General features: G+C 38.3%; 1 protein-coding gene across 3 annotated transcripts in view; it reads left to right on the plus strand.

Moving 5' to 3' along the window:
• TDRD9 (tudor domain containing 9) overlaps positions 1-17,219 on the plus strand; it is a 59,037-nt gene that overhangs the window by 12,432 nt on the left and 29,386 nt on the right. For 2 of the 3 annotated variants that reach the window (XM_042872576.1, XM_042872585.1), the window contains exons 1-7: positions 3,467-3,552; positions 3,671-3,777; positions 7,830-7,930; positions 8,402-8,623; positions 9,099-9,221; positions 10,554-10,634; positions 13,743-13,907. In XM_042872576.1, the coding sequence (XP_042728510.1) occupies positions 7,838-7,930; positions 8,402-8,623; positions 9,099-9,221; positions 10,554-10,634; positions 13,743-13,907 (684 nt within the window). In that variant the 5' untranslated portion in view covers positions 3,467-3,552; positions 3,671-3,777; positions 7,830-7,837. Of the gene's footprint in view, positions 1-3,466; positions 3,553-3,670; positions 3,778-7,829; positions 7,931-8,401; positions 8,624-9,098; positions 9,222-10,553; positions 10,635-13,742; positions 13,908-17,219 lie in introns of those variants that run through there. The other variant, XM_042872593.1, reaches the window with a different exon arrangement.

Below are 17,219 nucleotides of genomic sequence, written 5' to 3' on the forward strand. Positions count from 1 at the left end.
CAGTGGTGTTCTCTTTTACAGAGAGCAACTCTAGATGTTTCTCCTCATTTTTTTCCTTTCCAATCATCACTTGTAGAGATGTTAGTTGTTCAGTGCATACATTGGTTGGGTTGGGTGGGTTGTTTGTTTTTTAGTACATGTTGCTGGGAAGAACCAAGTAAATCAGCTGTCACCTGTGACTGAGATTGGGCAGCTGTCTCTGGTTTTGAGAAATGAGTAAATGCAAGAGTGCTGTTTAATATTCCAAATTATGTTCAGATAGAAAACTTACTGAGTGTTATTCAGTTATGATAGCCTTGTTGACTTATTAGAGGTCATTCTGTCTTGGAGAAAAGGAAGACCTTTCTCTATCTGAAATTACTTAAAGAAAGCACCCTTAGTATATTTGAGAGCCCTTAAAATTGGGTATGCCAACAATTTCTGGTGTTGAACTGTTTCGCTTCTATTAATTCTGCCTGAAGTGGCAGCCACATTTAATGTTACATTCATTACACTGATTGAACCTTTTGAAGTATTTTCATTATTGGCTTTAAATATTTTCTCGCAATCAAATCCTGTAAGCAGTCAGATGTGCAAAGATCAGTCACACGTCAGAAAAAGGTTATGGCGGTTAAACTGTGTGGGAAACAGTATAGAAAGTATCCCATCATTTTGTAACAAACAAAACCAATTGTCTTTCATAAAAGGCTTGGTAAGCACTGCCTCTTTACTGTGTTGGAAGGCCTTTTACTGGCCACTGCTGCTCAGGCTCCATGTTCCTGCATCTGCTACTTCTGGGTATGTGTAGGAAAAGCGAGATGTCTTGAGTTGGGTACAGCTTTAGAGGTAGCTGATGTGTTTTGCACAGCTGTTAGAACGTCTCAACAGCAAGTAACTCTTGATAGTGACATTACTGGTTGATTATGTTCTCAGTGGTTTGTAATCTTGCCAGCTTTCATCCATTCAGGATGATGATTTTTCATGTCATCTGTTTGCTGCAGACTCTGTTGTAGCAATCTGTTCACATCTGAGGATGAAGTGTGCAGATGTGGTCTGAATTTGAATAAGGTCAAACTCACTTTTTTTGTGAGGGGAAAGGAAGGAAAAAACAGAGCATCTCAAGTCTTCTGATTTTTCTTTAAATCGAAATAATGATTTGATTTTTTTTGTCTATAATTGTGTTACAATGAAGAGAGTCTGGAAGGCCTGAGGAATATATGCTGTTTTAGGGCAGGTATCCTGAAAGGCAGGCATTCACTGCATCAGGGGGAATAGAAGTGGGAACAAGAGATCTGATGCAGTGGACAGGCATGTGCTTCATAAGGAGTATCTGGCAAAGCTCCTTCGTTAGTGGTGTCCTCTCTTACCATAGAATGGATTTGAATTGTCTGCATCTCGACTTTCTTCTGCTGTCAGCAAATGCTTGTAGAAACTCCTCAGAAAAATACTCCATTCCTTTCTGTCTGTGTAACAGATGATGGCTTACAAATGATTTTGTGAGTGACGTTGTTCTGATGACTTAGAAGGCTGCCAGAGGGCTCTGGAAGGATTTTTTCTCAATTTACTTAAACCGTATATGTGTATGTGCTGTAAGCTTTTTGCTTTATTAAAGTTGCAAAGTTCAACATTAAGATACTGTGAAATGATGTAATTAAGGTTGTTTGTTCATTTCATATGCCCAGATGCAATTTCCCAATTACATATGATTTTCTCCAAGACTGTAGCCTGAATGAGTGCACAGACTGAGCAATGTTCATTACTAATGAGTGGCTATTAAGCATTTTCTTTATTCATTGCATAGCCTGAGGTTTATTTACTGCATGCTGCTTTCTGAAGACAAAAGTCTTAATGTCTGAAAGAAAATAGCCAGTTACCCAAATAAAATCTCATGTAACCTCACCGAGGTCACACTGTCCTCGTTTTCCTGGAGTTACATAGGCAGTGATCAGGAGCTTGTTCTCTGAGCCCAGAATCTGAGTGTATGCAGTATTATTTAAAACAGGGTTTATTGAGTCATTTCAGCTGCAGTTTAAGTACCCATGCTCAATTTTAATTGCTTTATCATATTTTTGGTTTTATTTGTTTAATTGTTATTCAGTAGAAGAACCTAACAGGTGGGCTGACTGTATTCTATGAACTCTTCCAAATAGTGCCTGAGGGGCTGTAGCAGAGTATTCCCTCTTCCAGGTATTTGAAAAGTTGGTGTGGTCAGCCTGCTGCAGCCTGCTTTCTGTAAGCTGGCAGCTGCTCCTCACGTGGCAATTGTGTGAATGTGTGCAATCCTGGTGAGCTCTGTGCTAAGAGAGATTCAAGAGCTCGAGAAGCACTGCCTTAGCTCTATCAACAAAATATCATTAGGACAGGATATGAAGTCATTGTTTAGGCTTTTGTGTCCTTCCTCTCATGTTTTGTTGACAGCAGTATGGTGATAAATGCTTGTTGTTTCCTGTGGGAGGAATAGTGACTGATTTTAGTGAATCTAAGTGTCTGTAGCACAACCAGGCTAGCAGAGTTTATCTTTCTAGAGAAGATGGGCACTTGTGGCATCAAGACAGGGAGCTGTTGGAGAGGGTCCAGAGGAGAGCAACAAAGATGATCAGGGGACTGGAGCACCTCCCCTATGAGGACAGGCTGAGGGAGCTGGGCTTGTTCTTCCTGGAGAAAAGAAGGCTGTGGGGTGACCTCATTGCAGCCTTTCAGTACCTAAAGGAAGCCTACAGACAGGAGGGGAATCAACTCTTTGAAAGGGTTGATATGTATAGGATGAGGGGAAATGGTTTTAAGTTGAGGGAGGGGAGATTTAGGTTGGACATCAGGGGGAAATTCTTTACAGAGAGAGTGGTGAGGTGCTGGAACAGCTGCCCAGAGTGGCTGTGGATGCCCCGTCCCTGGAGGTGTTCAGAGCCAGATTGGATGGGGCCCTGGGCAGCCTGGGCTGGTGTTAAATGGGGAGGTTGGTGGCCCTGCCTGTGGCAGGGGGTTGGAGATTCATGATCCTTGAGGTCCTTTCCAACCCTGGCCATTCTGTGATTTTGTGTGACTTAGGTTCATTTATGATTTGTTATTAAATACAATTCTTGTATGTCTACTTCTTTATGTGTATTTCTTCATGCTATGCATGTAGAACAGGACTTTTTTTTACCCCCTATTATTCTATTATGTTATGTATAGACTTTGTCTTATGTGTAATGGCATAACTCTGAATTTACATAATGTTTTCCTTTTGGTACCTCATTCCTGCCCAACCATCATCTCTTGGCTCAAAGACAAAAGTTCTTTCCTTAAAGCAGTCAGGAGATTGTATTTATTCCTTTCCACCTCTGCTGTCTAGGGAATCATGCCAGAATTGTGTGTATTCTCTGACAAGGACTTGTGAAACTGAACGAGTTAATATTTGTTCAAAAGTAATCTTTGGCTTTCATCAGGAGAGAAATTCCTGGGTATTTAAGAACTTACAGGAGGATGCTTTGGGAACTTAGTTTTTTAAATCCAGACAAGATTTAATGTGGCACTTTCCTCAGGCTGGTATCTTAATGCAAGGACAAAATGAATCTCTGAAACTCGTTCATTAAGGTAGGTACTACTTGACGTAGTGTGTCCGAATGTACTGTGTAATGCTGTTATTTCTAGAGAGATCTGCGACTACTGAATTAGGAATTACACATTAAATTGGCATTTCTTTTCTGCTTAGGCTGCCTGTCCCTGAGAGAAGGGAAACTAAATGTGCTGAAAAATACAGACAAGTGGGGGCCCAAAAGCGAGATGCGCCTGGAAATGATCAGTTTGTCTGTGAACAAGGTAAAAGCAAAGCAGGAAAAATAAACTGCTTCCTACTATGTTTTCATTTGCACCTGTCCTTCTTCCATCATCTTCTTCTGTCTTCCCTCAAACAAAACTGAACCTCATATACTTATTTCCTGCTTATCTGATGCTTTGTTTGTACATTTGTGCAAGAAGTGGTTAAAAAGAAAATAGCCACCTTATCAGGCACTGCTGTTCTCAGACAATGTTATTGCATAAATCTGTGTGTGTAAATGTGCTTTATTGCACTGATAAATGCAGCTGTGTTAGATAAATATCTGCAAGAAAAACCACTCTGCATTCAGTGTGCCTTTTTCTTCTCCCATTTTTCTCTTTCTGTTATTTCTGTGTGTACTTAATGGTTGTTTTGTTTGTCTTTAGAGAGAAATTTGATTGCACCTCTTTCCTAGGAGCTTCGGTAAAAGCAGAATGAGGCTGGCTCAGTTGTCAGGGCAGCTTAGCTTCAAACTCTTAACTGTGCTTCTTAATTTCCAAATTTGTTAATATAGTTGATTTCCCAAGGAAAGGACATCTTTGTGGTTGGTTTGTTCTGTGCCATTGTCTGATTATTTGCTTTTTTTTTTTTTTTTTTAAATCCCTTTGCTGATTTCCCAGAATTTGGAACATGGAGAATTTTATTTTATTTTTTATAAAAGTGTCCTCTCATGCCTTTGCAAATTGCACGACCTCTGGAATTTTGGTAGATCCCGGAGCTAGCTGACTAATTACCAGCTGATAGGAAGCAGGTGTGGCTGGCCTGTCCTGCATGTGCAGTGCCCCTGTCCGAAGCACAAAATATTGTCTCTTGTTCACTTGACGTATCATCAAATTTGTGGGAGACTCTGAGGCAATGAAAACATTGAGTAATGGGATTGAAAAAAGCCTAGGGTGTTGTGGTTCAGAAATGTGTTGATCTGTTTTCTTTTGTGTACTTTGCTAGGGAAGCAACAAATTCCATGCATTCCCTTATTGTTTAATTTCTGAAAGTACTTTGGTTTTGATTAATTTAGGGAAATGCCATAAATCTGGCTACTAAATGAGACTTATAGGATAGGAGCTTGATTTTGCAGTACTGGTGGCCTGCTTAATTATGAATGGAATTGATATTTGCAGTGTTTTTGTAAAAGAAAAGGAGTTATTGTTAGGAAATACTGCTTGAATATGAAGTTGATGTGGCTTTAAAGTAATTAAATAAACAACAAAACCAGAAGAAAAAGTTTTATATTTATTAGCTGAAGAAGAGAACATCCAGCAGTAATTCTTCTTTGGCCCGTTAGTTGGTGCAGGCCATCTGAGTCCAAGAACTGTTAGTGCACCTTTGATGTAACGAGGTCCCAGAGTGCTGTATGCTATAAATACCTTATGGGCCTATGAATTGGTTTTCAATGCATGGAATCACAGAATGGTTTGGGTTGGAAGGGACCTTCAAGATCATCTGGTCCCAACCCTCTGCTATAGGCAGGGACACCTCCCTCTAGACCAGCTTGCTCACAGCCCATCCAGCCTGGCCTTGAATGCTTCCATAGAGGGGGCATCCACAACATCACTGGGCAACCTGTTCCAGTGTCTCACCATCCTCACAGTAAAGAATTTCTTTCTGATTTGAATCTGCCCTCTTCTAGTTTAAAGCCATTTCCTTGCCTCCCCTTGCCTGTCACTATCTGCCCTTATAAAAAGTCTCTCCTCAGCTTTGCTGTAAGCCCCTTTAGGTGCTGGTAGGTCACTGTTATGCCCTCCCCTTCCCCTCAGAGTGTTTTCTTCTCCAGGCTGAAGAGCCCCATCTCTCTCAGCCTGTCCTTACAGGGGAGGTGCTCCTGCCTTCTCATAATCTTCATGGCCCTCGTCTGGACCTCCTCCAACAGCATGAGACGTGTTCTTGCATTAAAGCATGCTTTTCTAAACCATATGCACTAAAACTTTAGTGCACTAAATGTAATTGTTACCTGGAAAACATGATAAAGCAACACAGCCTTCCTACCTCTACAAGATTATGCCGACACCGAGATCTTTTCTTTAACAGCTTGAGATTTCTTCCAGCATTGGTCAAATCCTGCAGTTACTGATGTCTCAGCACTGACATGTTTGTGCCAGAGGGAAGCCCAGTCAGCCTTCGACAGTGTTCCTGTGACAGAATGCTATATATGAGTTTTGCTGGAGCATATATTTAGAATCTTTACCAAAAACCTTTTTAAAAAGACACTTTCCATACTTTCCAGGGATGGTGATGTTAAGTTCTTTCATATATTTTGTAGTGCTTAGTAAATAACTGCATAAACAGTTGGTTTTTTTTCTAATTACCCAGATTCTAAGTAAACAATTGTTCTTGTTGGAGAGGTTTTTTTTTATGCTTTATCAGAGTGCCTGAATGAACTGTCCAGCATTGGGCATTTTATATTTGGGTTATGACCTTTATTTTACAATAAATATTTCCCTTTAAAAAGATGTAGCAAATTTCATAGCCAGTACTGTGTGTATTGTTAAAAACAAAACAACAGCAACAAAAAAATCTCAACGTAAAGTGAAGTTTTTAGCTTCTATTTATGCAAAAATGTAAGTAAATTTCACTGCTACACCTGGAGAAAGCTGTTGAAATACGTAACGGTTCTAGAAATTCTGGTCTTAATTTCAGTATCACTTAAGCCTAACTTTTTCATTACACGAAATTACTGGGTGCCAAACCTTTCCCTTTGTTTTCTGTTTCTCTCTCCCCACCTACTGAAGTTGTTTTCTTTCTCACAGGCAGTCTGACGATGACCTTCTGGTCTTCATGGTAGCACTGTAAAATCTGGTGCTGTATTTCCCAATGTTAACTGTGACTGAGCACATGCTGCAGTCTTTTGGCAACAATGTCACATCAAAAGGTCGTACTGTTACTGAACAGTATTGTCTTGATTGTGAAGAGGTAGAAGAATAATGATCTGCACTACAAAGTATGGCTTACTTTTTCACTGTGGGTCCAGTGGACGCTATGGGAAATGCAGACAAAGTTGAAAGTATAAATAAGGCATGGGTTTTTTTCAGTACATTTTTAAAAAAAAGAAGTTTGAGGGAACAGGGGTAGATTTTGTACTTGTAAGGTAAACTATACACAAACACTGTTCTTTTAAATTAAGAGGAAAGCACAGAAAACTACAGCATTGCAGATATCCTTGGCTGGGCACTGACCTGCTGGAAAGGAATTCAGCAGAGAAGGACCTGGGAGCCCTGGTGGACATGGCTAACTATTGGCCAGCAGTGTACCCTTGTGGGCAAGAAGGCCAATGGTAAACTGGGGTGCATTTAAAAGAGTGTGGCCAGCAGGGTGAGGGAGGTGGTCTGTCCCTCTACTCTCTTCTGGTGAGGTCACATCTGGAGTATTGTGGCACTTCTGGGCTCCTCAGGTCCAGAAAAATAGGGAAATTGTAAGTCCAGCAGAGGGCCTTAAAGATGGAGCCTGGAGCATCTCTCTTGTGAGGGCAGGCTGAGGGCTGGGGCTGTTCAGCCTAGAAGAAGACTGAGATCTCGTGTATAAATAAGGGAGGGTATCGACACGATGAGACCGGGCTGTTTTCTGTGATTCCTGGCAACAGGACAAGAGCTCAGACTGAAACACAGGAAGTTCCATATGAACATAAGAAAAAGCTTCTTTGCTGTGAGTCTGACAGAACACTAGAACAGGCTGCCCAGAGAGGAGGTGGACTCTCCTTCTCTAGAGATACTCAAAACCTGCCTGGATGTGGTCCTGAGCAATGTGCTCTCGGTGACTCTGGCTGAAGTGGGAGATGGGACTGGATGATCCCAAGTATTCCATTCCCCCCTCAATCTTCTGTGGTTGTGACACTGATGGTGGTTTATACACCAAAGCAACATCCTCCCAGAGCAGCTACTAATTAAGCAACAGTTACTTAGACACAGAAAATCACTTTAATTCTAAAGATGATTAATTCTGTTATTTTTTTGTGCGATTTAAACTTTGTGAAAGTTAGGCTTTCAAATACCGTAATTATGTTCCCACACTCATCCTTCTCATTATGTATTGTTGTAACTTACTTTTGATTATTTTTTACTAGATGCTTCAATGTCTAATTGTGAGCCACGTGTTTGGAATTCTATACCAATGACAACTAACCATAAATATGCTTGTATGCCTGTAGCCAGACACAGGGAAGAGGTAATCATGTTGTACTTTTATTGTGGAATAAACCTGAGACTCATGGTGTGTTTGTCTTTTGTTGTCTCTTGGTTGTCTGTTGTTTTTTTTTTCTTTAGGGTGGGGGTTTTGTGTCTGTTTGTTTTTTATTTTCTCAGAAGGGAACTGCTTTTCCTGTTTTAAGCATTGTAAAAGAGGCTTTGTTTAGTGTGCAAAAGCTTTGTGCACTGTACAAACCCATTGCACAGAAATCCTTTCAGGAAGAAACATTGCTATTATGTTTTGTTCATAGAAATATATGTGAGGTACACAAATGTGAATGTGAGCCTGTGATCTTTTCTGTGACCTAATGCCTTAGACACTATAGAAATATGCCATAATAATCTACGAAGGTTTGTTAAGCTTCCTGAAAGCTATTGATAATTCATGTCTGTTTGAAATCTGTTGTGAGTTCTTTTGTAGGCTTACAAGCTTTTTGAAAAATTGTTTCAGCTCTTGTCTCTGATAAAAAGCAATTCAGTTGTGATTATACAAGGAGCAACGGGAAGTGGTAAGAGCACACAGGTTCCACAATATGTTCTGGATTATTGCACTGAGCAATCTGTCTACTGCAACATTGCTGTGACCCAGCCTCGGAAAATTGGTGCCAGCAGCATTGCCAGGTGGATTAGCAAGGAGCGATCATGGACACTAGGTGGATTTGTAGGCTACCAGGTATTAAAAAAAAATAATAATAATAATTCAAATTGTATTTAAAAATAACAAGGAAAAAGCAAAAAGCACCCTATCTTGTTTCTTGGTTGCATCTTTTTTTCTTAGTTACTTATTAATCATATCTAATGTGCTGAAGAAATTTTAAGAAATCTGCTTTTAAAATGGAATTGCAGCTTTTTAGCTACATGCTGCTAAACATTCATAAGCAAATGTGTAAGCTTTTGAAGTTAAACAAATAGAAGTACTAGTTGGATGCCAGCAGAAATTTGTCTGTGTTCCACTAATTGGATGCATTTATATCATCAATTACTGAAACAGAACATAATTCTGAAACAATTTATGTTTCTCTTTAGAGGCTTTTCCAAGCTTGAATGAGCCTTTATATTTTATTTCAGTTTGAATTTCTTTCAGATGCAGACTCCTGGAATACATGTAATATTTGTTCATGTCTGTTTTATTCTTTTCATCACGTTAGGTAGGTTTAGAGAACATATCCACAAAGGAGACAAGGTTGCTGTACATGACAACTGGAGTCCTTCTTCAGAAAGTGGTTACTGCCAAAAGCCTAACTGAATTCACACACATCTTCATTGATGAAGTAAGTCAGTGGAAATACATTCCAGTTTCAGATTAAGAAAACCTTATCTTTTGTATCTCTTACTATGCTAAAGAAATCAAAATGCAGGCACCTACTTTTACAAATAAGTAAATATTCTTTGTATAACTTGTCCAAACTAACAGTTCTTGAAATGGCCTTGTCTCTGAGTTCTTTGAGCACTGAAATTTAGAACTGAGGGTTTGTATACCACTAGGCTGTTAAAGTCTGAGATAAGGAAATGTGCATTAGATAGAAGATTCAACAATTGAACAATTAAATCTGCTTGGATGAGTGAAGTTCTGTGGCACTTCATACGAAAGAACAGATTGAGACTTATTTATTTTTTTTTAACTTAGTTTATTTGAGTGCTCTAACCTGAACTGATTGTATCAGCATGTACTGCTTTCAGCAGCTTTCAAGTCTTAGCTTTCAGGTTTTTGCTTTTTGCCTCCACATCCATAACTCTAGTTCCTAATCCTTTCCTTACTCTTACCCCATAGATCTTGACTCAGTAGTCGCTATTTCAGTAACCCTCAACTTCATACTTAATTAAAGGTCCCAAACCAATCAGGGTACTGAAGGCACATTGGAATGTACTTAAGCAAGACTTAGATCCAAAAATTCTAACCCCACAGCAAGTCCTAGCAGTCAGTCTAGGAAGTGTCTCAGCTGACTGTTTTTCATAGTGAATATGAGCATATGTATTACACTGAAGTCTGCTAACTACTTGAAAAGAATGAATGTTCAGCTTTTGAAGGTTGAGATCTAAAAAAACCCTGCTGTTCTTAATTGTACATAAACTAATAAGTATAGAAAAGGATATGTTAATCGTTGATAATGTTGAGTAAAAGCCATCATTGACCTGTACAAGAAGTAACCAAAATAGGTCAGGATATAAGAATTCATAAAGAATTGGAGAAAAAGTAATCTAAAGAGGTGTTGTGTATTTTGATCCTGACTAGAAGCCATCGGGATCAAGAGGAATCTGATTTGATTTGCTTAGTTTCTAGACAAGCAGAAGATCTATTTCCTGCTGGGATAAGTTTGTATCCTGCCAATACAATTTGCTTAGCCATCCTCAGAATCCTCACCATCACTTCAACTGCTGTTAAATCTAGAGCTCCTACAAAGGAGGTTATTCTTGTCTGAACAGCTGTGTTGAGATGTAAAATGAGACTAAATTGCTTAGTCCTAAAGGTGTATTTTCTGCTATGGTAATGTACTGTTCAAGTTACAAAAGTGTATAAAATGTGAAAACAAGCAGCATGGGGAGAGACATCCAAGAGAAGAACGTGAGCTGATGAAAACTGAGCTGTGGATGATGTCTTTCAGGTGCATGAGCGTACTGAAGAAATGGATTTTTTGCTCTTGGTAATCCGTAAACTGTTGCATACAAATTCACAATCAGTAAAGGTAGGTTAAAGCATATTCTACTTCTTTCTTGCAAAAATAAACTCAGTTTTTTATCTACAGAGAGCATAGTTTTAAAAAACTTACTTTAATATTAGTCATTATTTTTAAGTATTATTTGGTTTGCTGCTTTTCTTAAGCAAGTAAGCTAAAGGGCATTCTTTTCCTGGCCAATATGTGTTCTAAGAACTTTTTATTTTCCTCTTGTTAAAATGAATTAGCTTCTAAACTTTGCTTAAGGCTAAAAATGCAAGATGGAGATTTTACTAGAGTTATGTATGGGGTATTGAGGGCAGTGCTTATCCTTGGCTAAACATGGTAGCATTAACTTCTGGAAGTGTTAAGAAAAGGTAGAAATGTTGGATTGCGTTTTCCAGACAGAACTGTTAGTATAATCTGACAGGGATCTTTCTCTGCATGCTAGGAAACCACAACAGTTTGCTGAGATTTAGCGTGACATATTTAGTCTTTGTGGTCTCACAGTAACAAACTCATGAATTGTAAGAAATTAAATACAGGAAATAGGCTGATGCAGAGCATCTCTGTGCAGCTCTTTGGGACTGCAGAAATTCTGCAAGGCTGATGGGTCTCTCAAGAGCTTCAGATAACGTTATCCTAATGCTAACTATTCTCTTCTAAACAAAGGTAATTTGAACCTGTATTGACTTTCTTGTTGTAAAGGAATCTCTGTCTGATTAAATCTCCCAAAGTAGTCATTGGATGGCACTGTTTTATATCTTGCTCTGCAGCTGATTCTTCAGAAGACATCTTCATATTATATAAATACAAGACAATTTTAAATTTGTGGGTGCTTTCCATTCTCTGACAGTTTTCATTTTCTCAAAATTTTTTATGCTGGGGAGAGGGGAACTTGTGCATGTAGTTGTTGTTTTAGCAGTATGGAATGGGTCATTCATTTTAAAAATACTTGTACAGTATGCTAAGCACAGTATTTCCTGCCTCATTCCCTTTTGAGAAAACGAAGGGGCTTTCATAGTACAACTAATTCATTCAGAGAATGAAAGATTCTCTTCTTTTGTGTCTGGATTCATGGAATGAAGGAGGCCTGTTTCAGGGGGAAAAAGTGCACCAATTCTTCATAAGACAGCAAGATCTCCTGTTGTGATTCACCTATCAGCAATTCTGATTTTTCTGGCAGATTGTTGGTATTATATCGTAGGGCAGATATTAGATTGGCTTTCAGATTTCTTTTTCTGGAGTGGGATTGTTGTAAGAAAGCCTGAGAGTTTTGGAATGGTGTTGGTGTCTAGTAATGGCTGCTTAGGTAAAAAAAATATAATAATAATAATAATAGTAACAACAGGATAAACGTGGTAGTTTCACAGAACACAATTCAGGGTTCTAATAGTCCATTTGAGGGCATCTGAATCATAGGATCACGGAATGGCCTGGGTTGAAAAGGATCACAATGATTGTCTACTTTAAACCCTTCTGAGATGTGCAGGGTCACCAGCCACCAGACCAGGCTGCCCGTGAGAAGTGGCCTCACGGTGCATATTTTAGTATGAAATTGATGGGACTGTAGGCATATCTCTGCTGCACAAGTGTTTCCAAACTGCTTGATCTCGAAGAACTGCCTGCTTCAATAATTCTTTCCTTCCTATCTATGTGTTGCTTTGTGCTGGTGATGGTAGATGCTTCTTGCTGAGCTTCCACTTGGAGAGTAAATGGGTTGTTTGGGTTTTTTTTATAGTAATGGGGGATCATTCAAGTGTGCTGTTAGGAATTTGATATTTTCCTTCCAGTTAGTGATCTATATGGAATACTTCCTATTAGGAAAAATTAACAATATGGTATGAAGAAGAGTTAATTTAATACTCCTTGCCTGTAGCTGAGGTTAGAATAATTTAGATTGGATTTAGCTTTAATAGCCTTCAGGCAGGGTTGTATTTAGCCTGTTGTTCCAGCGAAGGTAGTCTCAGCTATGAGGCAGATAATACTGTAGAGAGACAGATTTCAGATACTGCTTGCGCAGTTGCATGTTTTCAGATTTAATCTGCTTTTTATATTTTCCTTATTCCTTTAAGAGGATATGCTTTGGAGCTTTCTGAGCTCTGGGGTATGATGCTCACCTCAGTAGCTACATAGCTCTTTGTAGGAGGAATGCTCTTTCATTGCATTTTTGTTTAGAGTGTTGATTTGTACATTTTGTTGTTTTGTTTTTGAATTTATGGGAGGTGTCAGGGAAGAAAAATAAAAAAAAAACAAGGCTGGCAGTGTCCAAGTTTACAAGTAGTGTTTACATGTGGCTCAGAAGACCTGAGAATAACTATATACCAGGTTATCTAATAGCTCCTTGCTTATGTTATTTTCCTAGTTTAAGTGGTCTGATCTACTCCAGCTGGCTGTGCTGAGCATTGGGTTTGCATTTGATATAGAGAAGCTGTATGGTAAATAACCATAGCTACTGTTTCACTGTTCTTCCCTCTCATCCTGCACAGGTTACAAGTTTTATATTGCGGTTTTTAAAGAAAGGCTTTTGTCAGGTAGCACGTGTTCTTCTGTTTGGGTGTGAATAGAGATTAAGAATTTTAGCAGTCATCTACTAGCAAGCAGCTGAATGTGATGCTTGAGCTTTAAGTCGAATAAACTTACTGAAAGTCAGGGAAAATTTGACATATTAAAAAAATGAGTCGCATTTTTAAAGCCCAGGTATCAGTACAGCTATCGGAATCTTACGCAGTCTGACAGGACTAAGCTTATCTTTTGATTTATCTTTTGATTGAAGTGAAGATACTAACTTCTCAGTGAAACTAGATTTGGAAATAGTGAGTGCTTTCTTGTTTTGAGGTCCATGAAGTGATCTTAAATTAAGAGAAAGCACTAACTGGTTTTGGGTTTGAACTTTAACAGGAAAAAATCTTCACATTTTCAGACCCAGATGTCTGGCCTGAGCCATTCTTTTTAAAGGTGCTTGCCTTTTTCTGTATCTCATCTCTATGGTTTTAAAGTATTCAGTTTTGATTGTCTTAAATTTTCCTAGAACACATGACAGCAGAAACCAAATTAAGACCATTGTAACATAAAGAAGTAAAGATTCTAAGATTCCAATGTAGTTTGTTTTACATTTGCTCTGCCATTTTTTAACAGATCATATTGATGTCTGCTACCATCAACTGTGAAGAAATTGCTGATTACTTTGCAATTCCAACTCAAAACGGTCTGAATCCAGCCTGCATTTTTAAGGTGGAAGGCAAACCTTACGCTGTTAAAGAATATTATCTTGATGATTTGAAGCATATTGTTCATTTCCAGGTATGGGAAATAAGATTTTACATCATTGGGCATAGTAAGAAATTAGAATAGTCAGCTAAAAGCTATGTAGCAAAATTATGAATAAGTGATTTTGCCTTGCAGTTTTAGACAGAAATTAATATATGTTGACACAACAATTTATTTAACTTCCAGTATCATTATCTGAGGTAAAGTTTAACAGTTAGGGTAAATAAATACAGTTAGGCCTTAGTCACTGAGATATGAGAGTAATTATTTGGTCTTGATAATTCAGAACATTTTAAAAACACTGATACAATGAAAAGAACAAGCGATGAACCTGAACAGTAGCAGTTTGTGAACATAATGTTATCTTTTAGACTTCAGAAACTGCGACACATCTCTCAGTTCTACAGAAACTATTTAAAAACAGAAAAAAAAATCAGAGAAAGTAATTCCTTATGCTGTGCACAGGGAAGGCATTTGTTACGCTTGAGCACAGGCAAGTCAAGCTAGAAGGCTGTCAACTGTTGAAGTTTTAATGTAGCCAAAAAAAAATACAATAAATTTATGTAGCAGTTGGCTTGTCAGTGTTTGTACATTTGGCAACTCAGACAACATGGGGGAGATTACATAACATGAGTTTTTTCTAAGTAATTTTTGATGATAGATGACAACAAAAACATAACCAAGAAATTTAGTAAGAAATCTACTTCAGTCCAGTTGTATGTCAAAGCTTTCAGCTGGAGATCAGCTGCCACATCTTTCAGCTCAGAGGTCACAAACAAAAGGAACTGCTTTTAGTCCTTATTCTTTTTTATGTTTTCTTTATTTTTTTCTGTGTATAGGAGCATTTAACTTTGATTTTTAAGTTTACATTTGTTTTTATGTTGTGTTCTCCTGGCCATAGCTGTTTTCCTCTTTAGTAAGAGGGAAGAAATATGATTGCCCAAGAATTTATTTGTGCCCTAATGCAACTGAGAAGCAGAGAAACACTATAGAATGATTTTTAATATTTAAATAAAAAAAGCAATTGAGTGGGAAAGCACTAATATGTGCTTTTGCATCACTCTTCTTATGGTGCTCTGTGTGGGGAGATTCTGAACATCAGACTTATTAGAAGAAAAACGGAAAGTCTAAGAAGATTTATGTAACAGGAAATTGCCTTGACTCTCAGGCTCTAATAATTTGAGCATTACCATATGAAGTAGGAAGTCATCTTTCAGCATGTTAAGATTCAGAATCTGATAGCTGCCTGAGGTATAGGCTTCAGGCTTTAGTTCTGAGTATTTCTGTTTCAGGGAAGTCACACAGAAGAATACAGCATAGTTGAGAGAAAAAATTCTGTTAAAGGTGAACAGATTTTCTTTTCCCAAGCTTCTTCTTGATTTTGAAATTAATACTAAAAGATCGGGTATCACAAATCAACACTTGTTGCTTATAAAGCATCTTGACTTGAATCAATTCAATAATTCTGTTGTCTTGTATGCCATGAGGTCTGAACCTTTGTCCCTTCTCCAGAAAATCTCAGAATCATTTGATGTTACTGGATAAACGTAGAATTGTTTTATTCTGCAGACCTCTTAGCTACAATATTGTTGCTCAGTTTTGCAGGTGATAATATTTTAAAACTACCCTTGAAAATAGTTTGTTTTCTTTGAGCAGTTCTGACTCGAGGTAATTTGGAAATTCACTGATACTAATTGTGACCTGGACGATAAGCAGAAATGCCAGTCATTGTTTTGTATTCTTCTCTCTGCTTGTTTACAGTAATCACTTTTCTATGGTAAGATAGATGTTGCTGGATGAAAGATAAAGCTTTTCCCTTGAACAGCACCACATTTAGAAAATCAGAAGAGGAAGGGGAAAACGTTTTTCATTGTAGCCTTGTTGAATGGATATTGGGTCATTTATAGGTTTCAAATATATATAGGTCATTTATACTGACAAATTTTGAGTATAAGTCTGTAAATGCAGTTTCTTTCCTTTTTGCATAATGACCTCTGAGCACATTCTTCTGGATGCTTAAATAAATCCTACTTTGTCATACCTGCACAGGTTTTGATTTAAAAATGCACAAAGGCTGTATCTGTAGGCAAACTTAAAGCTATCTGTGTTCTGTAAATGCATACCTGTTGCAGCAGTATGGCACTGGTGATATCAAACGCAAATTAGAAATTAGTTAACAATTAGTTAACTATTAACTTAGTTAATTGTGAGGTCAGACTTTTAAAAGTTAAGCAAGTAGGATGTCTTGGTTTTAGTCTTCGGTATCTGTGAAATTCTGTGTGTATAGTTAGACCAAAGAAAGAGAGTTCCATTTTTTGTTTTGCAAATGTAAAAACTCCTTCCTATCCAGACAACTGAAGTCAGAGTCCAGATGAGAGATAGTAAACTGCTGTCAAAAGCAATTCTGTTGATTCTGTATTACTTCAGTCAGTTCTGGCTGGGTTTTTGGACTTAAGGTTTCACACATTGTTACCTTTTATTAAGAGTGATGTGGCAGCCTTGTCATGTTAAGGAATACTAAAGGTACAGTAGGTAACAAAACCAATAAGACAAACCAGGGACAATTATTTAAGCATGGATAATCTCTAAAGTTTTGGTTTTAGTAATAGAAAATAGAAAACTTCTTAGATTATTGCGTGTTTTGTATTATGAAACAAAATTAGCAGGCTTCAGTGAGAAGGTGTGAGCACGGTGAGTGTGAAAGGCAGTTGAGAAGCTCAGGGACTGCCAGTGGTACGCCTGAAAAGTTTACCTGGACTGATGGCTGATTGAAGGAGGGATGGGAGGTGGAGAAAGTACTGTTGAGCCATCTTATAACTCTCTTGTGGTCAGGCACTGGCAAGCCCTGCCCAGGGAGGTGGTGGAGTCGCCGTCCCTGGCAGTATTCAAGAAGTGTCTGGATGAGGATCTCTGAGATATGGTTGAGTAGCTTGTGGTAGCAATGGTAGTGGGAGGACGGTTGGACTAGATGATCTTGTAGGTCCTTTCCAACCTTGTGGTTCTTTGATTTTGATCTTCCAGTCGGGCCTCTGTCAGAACAAAGATATTTTCAGGGCTTTTATGCAGCAGCTTTTACGCAGATACCGAGGTTACCTAGAGTTAACAGAATATAGTGTTACAAGGAGGTTGTTCTGCTGAGGGTTGGAAAGCTGAAGACGGGTTTCAGTACTGAAAATTAAAGATGAATTATTCTCAAAAGCCTTTTTCTCTGAGGGCGAATTGCATGATGTTGTAGACCATTCTCAGTACATGTTATATTCATTAATCAGTTTTTTAAAAACTGATACATCATTAAGTCATTGAATTTTCTCTGAGAACTTGGTGGTTTGTGTTCTTAAATATTAA

This window comes from Lagopus leucura, unplaced genomic scaffold (assembly GCF_019238085.1).
Source record: "Lagopus leucura isolate 7727_CA_CO unplaced genomic scaffold, USGS_WTPT01 Super-Scaffold_1, whole genome shotgun sequence".
Taxonomy (NCBI): domain Eukaryota; kingdom Metazoa; phylum Chordata; class Aves; order Galliformes; family Phasianidae; genus Lagopus; species Lagopus leucura.